Source organism: Lampetra planeri, chromosome 11 (genome assembly GCF_965212315.1).
Source record: "Lampetra planeri chromosome 11, kcLamPlan1.2.h2, whole genome shotgun sequence".
NCBI classification, from domain to species: Eukaryota; Metazoa; Chordata; class Hyperoartia; order Petromyzontiformes; family Petromyzontidae; genus Lampetra; species Lampetra planeri.
In genome coordinates, this window is record NC_136117.1 from 14,068,562 (window position 1) to 14,081,780 (window position 13,219).

General features: G+C 43.6%; 1 protein-coding gene across 2 annotated transcripts in view; it reads right to left on the reverse strand.

Annotated features, from left to right (window-relative positions):
* Positions 1 to 4,002: 4,002 nt before the first annotated feature.
* Positions 4,003 to 13,219, reverse strand: part of LOC144721359 (plasma membrane calcium-transporting ATPase 2-like) — a 70,225-nt gene continuing 61,008 nt past the window's right edge. Inside the window, exons 24-25 of one of the 2 annotated variants that reach the window (XM_078598923.1) lie at positions 12,121 to 12,256; positions 7,054 to 7,205 (exon numbers count right to left, since the gene is read on the reverse strand). In XM_078598923.1, coding sequence (XP_078455049.1) covers positions 7,180 to 7,205; positions 12,121 to 12,256 — 162 coding nt within the window. In that variant the 3' untranslated portion in view covers positions 7,054 to 7,179. Of the gene's footprint in view, positions 7,206 to 12,120; positions 12,257 to 13,219 lie in introns of both variants that reach the window. The other variant, XM_078598922.1, reaches the window with a different exon arrangement.

Below are 13,219 nucleotides of genomic sequence, written 5' to 3' on the forward strand. Positions count from 1 at the left end.
CATCAGTTGGCAGAAACTGCATCGGTGTTTTCCCTCCAAAGCAGCTTTTCTGTGATGAAGTCCCTGGACCTTCCTCCAATGCGGAAATGCCTTTTCTGCCTAAATTTGACCAATTTTAGTCAATAAACTACAAAACGTACTCTCCAATATATACCTCCAACCTCTCCAATCCATCCCACCCTTACAGCCTATTCCAGCTTGGACCCCGATCGAAATTGTAGTTTTATTTCTTTAGCCTATTCCCAAAACACTCACTACTGTTCACGTATTATAAGCATGTTACTTATATTTTTTACAGTATGTTTAAAGACACAGGCTTACATAAACCTCACTACGTCATCCGTTTAAAATGCTGACAACATTTGTTTGCACACATGTTACATGTGAAACTGTTAAAGGGACAATTATATTTTTGGTGATAATGTGCCCAAAAAATATAGGCGTCATCACAACACATTTTCAATGTACGGTGTACAGGCAAAGCAATATATAATATACAAGATGCTGTTACATTTTACAAGGACATTTTTGAAAGCACACATCATGAACATTCACCTCTAGCAGCCAGTGAAGCAAAGGCCAGCACAGGTATTTTTTTGGTTTTTGTTAAAAACACAATTTGCAGTACCTATGCTCCATTTTTGTTCCACGTCTCGGAATGTTGGCGTCGCTGAACGTGAAATGGCTCGGAGAGACACATCTATAAGCACACAGCATACTGCTCTCACCAAATGGACCGTGCCCCATATTCCCGACTGTTCAAATGCCTGTTGTTGATCTAGAGTTGAACTTTGACCCTCCGGCTAAATTAAAAAAAACAATCCCGAGTATTGGTGCATTTTTAGGATGATTTCTGGTCGTGTCGGCATGTCCACGCGCTCGCTCGCTCGCTCAGACGCGCCACGTGTTAGCGACGGACAAATTGGACGGGGAAATAAATATCACCCAAAAACAGACGAGTTGTACGGTGGCATGATGACTCATGGGGATGCACAATACCAGTTCATGCATACATAACCCTCGCACGATTGGAACGTGATCCAGTTAATTGGTAACACGTGGAATTCGTCCTTGGGTTGCACTATTAATGTACACAATTTAGAAGGGTACTGTTGTCCGACAGTATTCAGCTCATTTACAAAAGCTGTATCCCACAGGAAATCAGACCAGGCTGCTTTGGGTTCCTGCATTCCACGAGTCTGAAAACCTGATTCAGATTTAACGACTTCAATGACAGTGAATCGTTAAACGTCACACGTCGGTTTTCGCAGCCAATGTGATTTTTGGAGTTAGGCCACGGAATGATAAGACGTTTAAAATGTATAATTGTCGCCGTAGGTAGTCGTTCACGACTGTGCAAGCTCAGCTGCAGACGTCTTCATTCGTGTGCCACTTTAACTTCCATCCGAGGCAGCACCGTGGCAATGGTGACGCGGTTGCTGCTGATGTTGCCCACATTTTCACATAATAAATGTAGGCAATTAATATATCAGCCGTATTACTAACATCTAAAAAATAAAAAACAAGTATAACCCGTAAAAACAAAGTTTTTCACTATAAATCCTTTATATGCGTGGCGGCTAGAGTCCTCTCGTCCTCTGGCTTGAGATGGCTGCCACCTATGGGTCAGATGATTGCATGGCAGCATTAAGCAATTGGTAATTAAATATAATGTTTTGTCCTAAAAAGTGTAAAATTTTGGAAAAAATTTAACGAACATTAATTGTCACGCACAACGAGTCTGTGTGCAAAATGTCAGCTCGATTGGATCACGGGAAGTGGGTTAAAAAAAACGACCGAAAGATTTGCACGGTCCTAAGCAAGCAAGCAAGTGAACTTAATATAAAGGATTTAATAAACCTGTACAGTAACTTTCATTGGGAAAAAAACACTTGTTCCGGTAATTTGTCATTATACAAACTCTTAACTGGCAATAAAGATGTGGATTTAACCAGGGGAAGAGCATAACTGGCCACGTGGGCTCAAACCACCACTTTCTCTTTCCTAAACAAACAAAAACTAAGTCATTTATAAGCCGTTAATATGTTTGCTTATTCTTGAGTACAATTGTTTACTCTACACTCTAGTTAAGATCTCTAAACTCTCGTCTGTGCTGCTGTCACCATGTGCCCGTGCAGAGTTGACAACTCATTACGGGGGAGTCGGCGGGGGGGGCATTCAATTACGGAGCCATCCCCACCACCGACATAAAACAAACAAAAAACAATCAACGACTATACAACTCGATTTAAAACGACTATACACTCGCTTTAAAACGAACTTTTCTTTTTTACATGTCAAGGCAGATTGACAACGTGACACACTTGGCCTCAACACATTTCCATTGCCCCATTTGGAGGCAATGGAAACATCGGCACGTTTTCACCAAATAAAAAATAAATGCGAAGGAACATTCACCGTGTAAAATTTGGTTAATAGAATATAAATATATATTTTAAGGTTAAAATTCGTTTGAATGAAATATTTACTTTATTAGCTTATGGAAAAGTAGGCACAAATTCCTCAGGAGGGCGGCTCTCTTGAGCTCCCCTCTCGTGGAGGCCTTTCCTCCAGCAGTGACGTAAGCGAGCACTTGCAGGGCTGCGCTTTTACCTCTTAGTAGCGGAATGCTTGGTAAAATATCTTCTGGAATTGTACTGAACAATCACAAGTCAAATAAAGCATCGGTTGTTATGATGAGCCTCTGACCAAGCCACACGTAATACATCCGATCTCGTAAAAACTTGGGAGGATAAGCACGGTTGAGCCTGGATATTCATTGGATGGGCGACCCCAATGCAACAAGTAAGTTGCGATGGAGCTGCCGAGCCACGTTTTGGGCATTGCAACACAATCCATGACCCCGCTGGAATCATAAGCTCCCAGGTCTTGGCTACCCGCCGTCACCAATCTATAACTATTTTTATTTTACTAGGTAAGATATTTTTAGAAGCGACCTGGCCACAATGATAGCTCAACCAAGCGGCTTATCATGTGGAAATTAATAGTAGCCAATTACTCAATGCATATTTCTAAATGTGGAGGGAAAACTGGAGGACCCGGAGAAAAATGCACGCGACCACGGGGAGAACACACAAACTCCAAATATACAGGCGTTGGGGTCAGGATCGAACCCACGACATCCTCCATACCAAGCGAGGTAGTTAACATCTCGCCACCGCAGTGCCCCAAGCCACAGTGAGCAGCGTGGTGAAGTATGGTCAGACAGCCCCCACGACCCGCAACGCCTTGGGGAAGCCCCTCACCCAGTAGTGGATTGACACAATGGCTGGCTGCATATGCATCATGATGAACAGAGCATTCAGATACACACTGGGTGGATGAGCTAAATGTGTAAGCCAAGTGTCTGCATGTGAAATGGCTCAGTGGTGAAGTGAATTATAACAATTTAAAGCTTTCGTGACTGCAGGGATTCATCTTCTTGGTTCTTTCGGTAAAGTCACGTAGAAGGGAAGTAATAAAATAATAAAAATAAAACATAAAATAATTCTCACGACGTTTCGGCCACAACGCAAGCAGCCGTCTGAATTCAGACTGTCTACTTGACAGACCTGTTCTCCACCTGAAGACGGCTGCTTGCGTTGTGGCCGAAACGTCGTGAGAATTATTTTATTATGTTTTATTTTTATTATTTTACTTCCCTTCTACGTGACTTTACCGAAAGAACCAAGAAGATGAATTATAATAGTTGACAGCTAACACGTGGCAGTGTTTCTACTCGTGCTTGTCTGCTCCCCTTCCCTACCTCTGAGCGACGCACAAAGCCGCAACACTTATTTGATAAATAAAAAACAAGTAGTGACGCCATTACTTTGTAAAAAAAATAAACATGACAATTCAACGTTAAGTTATGAAATATTCCAGGAGCCATTTAAGTCAAAACACCTTAAATCACAATGTTCTTATTTTTCTAGTCGCTTGCCATATTGGGCGTTGGGGCCACGACCGCTCACTCCACCAACATCTCCTTGCCATGCGCTCTTCACTTCTCTCTGTCCTTTTCAACATCTTTTTTAAAGTTCGACGTCCGCTCAGATTTATGGTGCTGTATCTTCCCCGAGCACAGCGGTTCCCAACCCCTTGCGTCTACAGACCACCGTTGGTCTGCCAAACTTTTGCAGACACTTTTTTGTTTGTTATAAAAAAAAATATGCTATTGGGGTGGTCCGCAAATTTGTTTTGAGAGGTGATAGTGAGTTGGTTCACGAAAAAAGGTCTGGAACGTCCCACCCGAGCACCTGCCTCAGTGTTCCCTCCACCAACATACTAAGCATGTATGCATGTTCAACTTCTTTCGCACCGTACGTAGCCAACCGTCTAAAAGTAGGTGCAATCTCTGGTCAGCTACTCTCAAGCGGAACCTAAGGGTGCTTCTACGCACCTGGATGGTTTTATGAATGTAATAATGTCGTTACAAAATGTAGTTACATTTTTAATAATAACTCAAGACCGCTTGTATTGCGATCGAAACGTGTTTTTTGCTTTTATTATTTTCAAATTTGTATTTACTTATTTTATCATTTTTTTTTTTCTATCTACATTATTTTACCGAAAGAACCAATAATATAACAACTACACCCAGTTCTGTGATAACAAACCTCAAGGGTTGCTCCCACTTCACACGACTGCATTCAAAGAAAACTCCCACAAGGGGGCAGTGAATCTCTGCTTGAAACAAAAGTGGCGATGGTTATACATCGACGCTTTCATTCCTGCTCAGATCAGCTCAAACCTCGCCGCCCACACACACACACGAGTAGTAGCAGCAGCAGATAAGTCACAGAAGACTCCACTTTCGAAAGTTGGATTATATTATCGAGGTCACCCCTTGTTCCGTCACAAGGTTTAGGCGTGGGGAGGGGGGGTGAGTGGTGGTACCTTTACACATTTGAGCATGCACCTCATACGGTCAAATGTACTCATAATTGACGGGTCATATCCCGGAGTTGCGAGTACAAAACAGCTGGACGTTCATTAGTCTCTGCAAGACACCTACATCAAGAACGGTAGAAGCCATGCATTTACTGAAAACAATACACAACTCCAGAGCTCTGGGCAGCATACAAGCCCCTGAACCGAGAAACAGCATTTCCTCTGGACTGCACGTACCACCTGCTGCTGTAGAAGCCACCTGCATCCAGATGTATGATGATACGTGCAGTGTGTGTCCTGGAAAAACCCGTGAATGGATATACACCGTGGAGTTTACAATGTACACAGACTCGCATTGGATGCACCGAAGCTGTCGGACCATCAGCTCAAAAGAACCAAGTTGAGAAAATTGTGGTCATCCCAACATGATTTAGTTGTTTTCTGGCCTGCATTAATGTTTGTGTTGTACTGGGTTTCAGCGTCGTTAACAATTTTGGATTTCCCGTAGGGCCGCATATAACGGGATATTTTTTTTTGACTGGGACCCATTAAAATGGGGGAAGGGGGGAGATTGAAACAAAAATTAAATGGCACTAATTACGCTTAAACAGAAAGTGCTGACTTTTTAGCCACGTCTCCGCACTCGGCAGAATTGTCACACTCCAGGCAGTCCCAGTTTTTTTGTTCTGTTCCTCTGAAGTTACTTCAACTGCAGCATTCGACTGTGGGTTCCATCCATTAATGTCTCGTGATTTTCGGTGGCAATGTTTTTTTTTAGTTTCCATTTATTTTAGACTGTATTGTTTATACATACGTTTTTATTGTGTACACGGAATATAACATCAGAGCTGCGTTGATGTGAAGGTCACCCTTTAAAAAATAAATGTCAAATTAACATTACACATTGTAAAAATTGGATCGATTGGGTCTGCATTAAAATAACGGGATTAAAAAAACGGCTATATGAGGGGCAGTCATCCCTGATTGGAATGGTATTGTGAAGACGCACCGTATGCAGACCACTCCGCGCTATCTTACTGTCCACAACTGTTACACTCCAGGTCCTACGGCTACAGCGATGCAATATAAACAATGCACACGTCAAATCCCAACTCGCGTTCGTGGTGTCTTAATGATCGCCTGTAACGTTGTAGTGTGGTACACTCGTCAGTAATAACCCCCCCCCCCCCTGGCAAAGACACAACAGAGACCCTATTGCTCATTGAGGTGCAGTCATTTTTGCTCAGCGTACAGTGCATGTGGCTTCATAATGGCAGCTGTTGCTTCAAACGCGTGCGATGAATTATTAAGGAGCGAATCAATTGGGGGTGGATTTTTTTGTACGACAATTACCCGGCCGTGTGACGCACAACTTCGTGACACCGACGGGTATGCACGGTCACAAAGCTGGGTTGCACGAGGGGGGCCCTCTTTTTTGTACAAGGTGATTAATTTATAGATACCCCACTGATTTCTAACGACCCTGTAACTTTCTTCTCAACAGGTGGTAGAATACGGAACTGTGAAAGCCGACGGCTCTCATATCTTCTGACAGAGGAGTGTGTCACGCGATTTATCGAGATTGGTGGAAGAAGTGTAGAGAATTACAAATAACGCGGCTTGTTTTTGTCTGATTCTTAATAATTCCCTATTACTTCGTGGGGTATTTATAGTTAACCGTGTATCTACCGAGCCTGGAGACAGGGCCCAGAGACAGCGTTTAAAGATTAATAATTTCGTGTCGCTTGGACATTCGGGTGTTGACGAGTAACAGCGGAGTGTATTGAAGGGCTCTTCCATTCTGAACAGGCCTGGGAATCTCAATAACCAGTCTATGAGAACTACAAGTAAATGCATTGCCTTGCGTTGTGTATCATTACCCAATTGACAAGAACCAGAAATGTTAACGTTCTGGGAAGACTTAAATATTTCATAGGACAGTAGCCTCACACAGAGGACAATCGTAGGAATGCCAGGACATGTGCCAACACTTGGCCTGAACTCCTCATTCAGCACAGACCTCCCTCTCACTCCCACCTGACCTGCAGCTTCCATGTGTAAAAAAATCTCTATATCTCACTGCTAGAGGGTGCTTAGGGTTGACAGGTTCTGGCCTAGAGAGCGATCTCAAAGCTGTACGTGGGGGCGGCAGCAGTGGCGGCCTGGTCCTGTTCCACAGCCAGCGGTAGATCCGTGTAGGAGTCGGCCATATTGTAGGTTGGCATGGACATGAACTCGTGGATGGAGGCGCTGAGGTCGGGGCTTTGGAATCCTTCGAAGAGCGAGCTACGGAACGCTCTTACTACGTGGATCTGCAAGGCAACGAGAGAGGAAATAGTTTGCGATGGGAGTAAAAAAAAACAACACGCCACAAATGTGTGCCATATGGCGCAGTGCAACTTTAGAGCATTATAACTCTCCAATGTATTCTAGTTTTTTTTTGTAGCTGTACAACACAACGGCGAAAAGCTCGTTGTAGTGTCCATGGGAAAATTTACAGATTTTTTTTTTATAATCCTGGGTAATTGTTAGGTAAGCCAACTGGCTGAGGAGTTATTTTGTATCATCATTCTGCACAGAATGTTATTCTACAGTTGTTTTATCTATTAATATATCAATATTCTAGTTGTTTTTAAACACTTTATTTCACTGCAAATAATAATTTACATTGACCGACCAATTTCCAAACAGGCAACAACTTTACTGGAGACAAGAGTTGTCCTCTCATCAGTCTGTGCCTTGTTTGTGTTGGGACCGATTTGGGAAGTTTAGAATCATGAGTCGAGATATGTATGAATAATGATGGTAATGATAAGGAAAATGGTGAAAATGGTCACATGAAAGACTGACAATTCCGTGACAAATTAAAACAAACGTTTTAACAACCATACACATAACCGTACACACATAAACAGCATAATAATACATCACGGCAATTCAAATTAAACAGCCAAAGGCAAATGAAGATCAAGTTACGAGCATCGACAATAACGCAGTCTGCATACCAGTATAAAATAAATAGTAAAACAATGAAGAATAATCATGCGCATGTGTGGATTCTGTAACAATTTCCAACATGCGTTTGTCTTCAGAAATATTTAATTATCGATATGCCAAATGGGGGGAGCTGTCAGGGCAACACTAATTTATATAATTGCAAATATGTAGTTCTGTTTGCTCTGGTTTGTCTGCATGCTTTTGGCAATCTCCCTTTGGCCAATCAATGTGTTCGGTATGCAATAGGGCAAGTCCCCAATAGCGACACAATTTAATACGAGCGGTTCGATCATATTGGATCATTGTTTGCAAGTGTTATCGTGCCAGCCGCGTGACGGGCGGACGGAGATAATGCTTTGATGCTTTCGAATGTAGTGGTAGAGGGTTAAACATGAAATGCTTGACATTTAAAATATATATAATTGCAAAAAAGCTGCCCACACGCACGCAGGCACGGTGGGTAAGAGGTGGTCAGTATGTGGGAAATGGCATGTGACATATTCGTGAGAATAAATGGCACATGAAAACCACTCTCAAGCATATCCTTGTGGAAAAAAATAAACGCGGAGTGTTGATTGCAGCAGCACTCTCTAACTCAGTAGCGTGAATCCAACACCCAGACAAGAAATTGCTTACCATAACACACACATGTACACACCGAACCCAAATAAAGGAAATTTATAAAATTATAGTTTAGTCACATTAGGCGGCAACTCCCGTGGTCAAAATTGCAAATTGAGCATAACGAGCTCCGGGCATTGCCTTCGTTGACCGCATTGTAAGGCTGGCATGAGTCACCGTGCCATGTGGTGGCACATGGCCATTATTCAGAAAATTGTCGGCAAAGGTTGATGTATGATGTAGAGGTTTGTGAAAATCCCAAACCCTCCAGGCTACGTGGTGGCCAGGACCTATCAGTACAACAAATGGTTGCTCAAAGCCACCTGTGCAGAGCGTTGAGTGTTACTGCCTCTTATGCAAGCGTTGTCTCCGCGTTTCCAAATTCCCTCCTGCATTAGCTGTGTACGAGTGGCTCTGGGAGCTCATCTGTGTCAGCGTTATCCCCTCGTGCGTGCCTTTTCTCTGGGTACACCAGCTTTCTCCCACATGCAAAACAATCACTAAGTACGGCAGAACTGTCCAGACATCCCAATGCAGCAATCCTCCTGGGACACTGTGTCTTGAAACTCAGTGAGGCTTCGATGGATTAAGAAAATGACATTATTGTTTTTTGTAAATACTAATTTAATCAAATAAATGTAAAATAAAGTTTGCCCGATCTTAGAAATTTTATTACATATTCCATGGAGCAGTATATCATTTCGATTTAAAACTTTCGTGACTGCAGGGATTCATCTTCTTGGTTCTTTCGGTAAAGTCACGTAGAAGGGAAATAATAAAATAATAAAAATGAAACATAAAAAAAATACAATTCTCACGACGTTTTGGCCACAACGCAAGCAGCCGTCCTCAGGTGAGACGCTGTCTTTCCGACAGCCCTGTTCTTCACCTGAGGACGGCTGCTTGCATTGTGGCCGAAACGTCGTGAGAATTGTATTTTATTATGTTTTATTTTTATTATTTTATTATTTCCCTTCTACGTGACTTTACCGAAATAACCAAGAAGACAGTATATCATTGTCGCATTTGTTTCGACTTTGGAAACGCTGGCCAGTTTTTCTGCTGGATATCTGTGAAAAAGAGCTTGATAGCTCATAAGATTCCTCCAGTATAAATATTCTGATTATGACTTCAGTGTGATTTGACAGCAGTTGGTGGCCTGATAAACAAATTCAACTATGTGGCCAAACACACTGCTTGTTTAGAACTGATTACCCATAACTTGCCAAGGCAGCAAACTCACGTGGCATGTTTTTTAATCGGCACATTTTTCGTGACTTTGGTAGTACGGTCCTTTTTGATGGTTAGTGACAGATGGTTTTACAAACAGATGATCAATTGAGTTGCAATGATTATTTAAGGGCATGTCTTTTACTCAACAGCTATTATTTGTGTAACTATTCATATGCCAATTAAAAAAATGGTCATCAGGAAACGGTTTTAAAGTGTTATTCTCATAAGGCCTCAAATTGTAGACAAGAGCAGTCTCCAACTCTTATCCACTCTATCTGGCCTCTCTATTTATGTGCCATTAAGAAGGGTCATTGACTGAAATGTTGCCTATTTAATATATATATCGGTTTAAGGGTGCACAGTATTATTTACGAATGTGCCGAGTTTATTGCAATGTCAGGGGAGTCTGGGTCGCTAGACAAGTTAGGCAACATAGAATTTGCTGCCGTTCAGAAGTGGTACAAATTTACCCCAATGGTGATTCAAATTTGATTCAAGAAGCAATTATTTTATTTTTAAACAATGCAGTGAATGCAGCGGCCGCTCGTGGCTGCAGGAGTCATGTTAAGACCAATTGCACGTGACGTACCAATAAAAAAACGACAGTTTTTCCATGTGTGACTCTAACTTTATATCATCTGCTTAATAATCAATATTAATCGATGACACGTATCATTACACCTCTATGGTAATTACTAATGAAAAAATTGCCTACCAGGCACGAAGAGTTCCACAACCAACATACAGGGGGTGTTCATAAAGGTATCATCTATTATTAGAGATTTATAATTCCTTTCGTTTGAACTTAGGTTGACGAAACTAAACACAAGCACAATTGGTACTGTGGAGATGTTATCGTATGAGTTCCATCCTTAAAACGCTCTCAATATCGGCCGCGCCGTGGATGACAGGCATCATAATGGGATTTCAACATCTCGACTGTGAGTGTTTAGAATGCTTCCGTTGTGCGCTGTGGAATAGATATATCCTATGCTGCCACCATTTCAACCACGCAAGGTCAAATCCGCTGTCTGGTTCTCACATTCTTTAGTAACTCGACGATACCTTTACAGACGGCCACACGTTCTACGGCGTGGATTGCCATCGCCGCGGACAAAGGCGCGTCACGTTACCGCGATTAAAATCACTCCGGCTTTTTATAGATTCTGTGAATGCGCCGTCACACCACGCAAAACCAAATGCATGAACAAGAGCACTTTACGGGCCGCGGTAGGGGAGGGGGGGTTAGAGTCATTTAGTTTGGAACAAACCACTGCATTGGTGAAACAGGGGGGTGGGAAGGGAGGGAGGGAAGAGAAATGAAGAAAGAAAATGGGGGGAGGGGATTGAGAAACATGCGGGAGAGGGAAAGCAAGAGGGTTAGGAAGACAGAGGACTGACATGGAGCAAGACGCAATAACATCCCATATATCCAGCAATTCCCTTGTCTCTGGGAAATGACCTCATAAAAGAATGAATGGCATCTTCACTCTGTGTTTTTCCATGAGAATTGCCCGACTGGCGGTTGGCGTCGTTGCAAACCCAAAGCCGGAGGCTGCATTCTTCCAGGGGCCATTAAGCTTCAGATCATGAATCAATTGGCGCGTAACCGACGGATGTGGGGCCCGTCAATAAGGAGGGCTCAGCAAGGGGTCAAGATGTCTTGTAGAACCTGCCCTGTGTGTACATTGAATGGATTGCTTTTGCGAGAATGTGCAATTTTTATAAATAGTTAGTGCTGGGTTAGGGGATGTTTGGCTTCATTTGCGAAAATTATATTTTCCGGGAAATATAAGGGAGACACAACACAGAAACGGCAGTGTTTGCAATACCGTTGTGAGTGTCGTGTCCAGAGTAGAGCCAGGGAGAGGATCGGATGCCCAAACCACAGGGCCTTGTCTTTCTCCATCAGCAATTGCACCGTCAGTTAATGCCACAAAACTGACAATTTCTGAAGTTCGATTACGTCTCCCCTTGAAAATATTCCACCAGGGGCTGACGTGGTGGAGAGCCTGACGCAGGTCGTGACTTCATATCCCAATTGGAAGTCAACTCAGTCCATCATGTCTCCAGGGAAGATAAAATAAGCACTGCCGACAGCAGTTTCCCAAAGCTGAGATAACACTCCCATTATAGGAATGTTTCAATTTCCACCACTGTCTTAGGACCGCCTTTGTACATGAGCAGAGGTGAGTCACTTTGATTTAGACTTCTAACGCTATAAAGAAAAATCAGACCATCTTTCACCGCTGCTCTATACCCCCTCCTCCTCCCCCATTGAATGAACGTCTGGACATGACACCGTGACACCGCGCGGAGCGAGAGAGAGAGGGGGTGCCGAGAGGTCGAGAAAGAAGGAAGAGTTCGAGGACTCACGGCCGTGCGCGAGGACAGCGTGAGAGCGGGGGTTAGTGTGGCCTGCCCCGCGAGGGTGAGAACAGGCTATGGTGGCCTGGCGTCTCAGGGAGCCCTGATAGAGGGAGCCGCCCTGGAAGGCGCTCATCACCCCCATCTGCAAACACACGCAGCAGCCGCTCAGACGAGGCAGTGGTTGGCCACAAGTGGCCCGAGAGGAGAGGGGGGGTCAAAAGGTCGGGTGGGTTCACACACACACACACGAGGCAATTTCATTAAGAAACGGGAAGGATAGTAAAGCGATAGGGGGAAGGAGGAACGCTCAACTAAAACAACCGCAGAGCACGCATTGGTTACGGACGGTAAATACTTGGACAGCAAATACTCGGACGGTAAATACTAGGCACCATAGCACGTTTTCGAAACGGCTGTAAACCTTGTTATTAAATCACAGTTTCTGATAAAAAGGCTCAAAGGCCTAAAATGCCAAGCGGGTCAGCAACGGACAAACAGCGCTGCTGAAGTCGTAATCGCTAATCAGAGTGAGCGTTTCTTTAATTTAGCAAGGTAATTATACGAGCTTGGGGAAAATAGAGACGATGGGAGGGTTGCTACGACGCTCGGACGCTCGGCTTGGTTTTTTTTACAACCTTTACTTATGCGCGGTGCAGCACGGCCGGTAAACGGCGTGCTCCCTCTTCACAACATTACGACATTCATAATTGTTGGCTGCGGAGGAAATGTGCCCGGCAATTGAGGGGAGCGGAAAACGGGCGTGTGAGAGTCGAGTTGGAAAGCGCGAAACAAACGGCTCCGGGAACACGCAGCCAAAAATTTAGCAACCGAAATTTTGGCTTAGCGATGATCGTCTCTGGGCCGTCACTCGGGCCCAGGAGGGCCGAACGAGATAGGAGCTTTGTGTCCTCTGTGCTCCCAGTCGCTCACGAGTTGCGACAAGTGGTGGTCATGTTTACGACAATGCTACTCTAATTTTGCAAGATGTTATGGACTACCGGAATTGTATAAAATTACATTTTGAAATAAAAATTTGCTTTCATTAGCCCACACATGTGGACTATGTATGTATGATGAACTTCTTTTGCACCATACGTAGTCAACT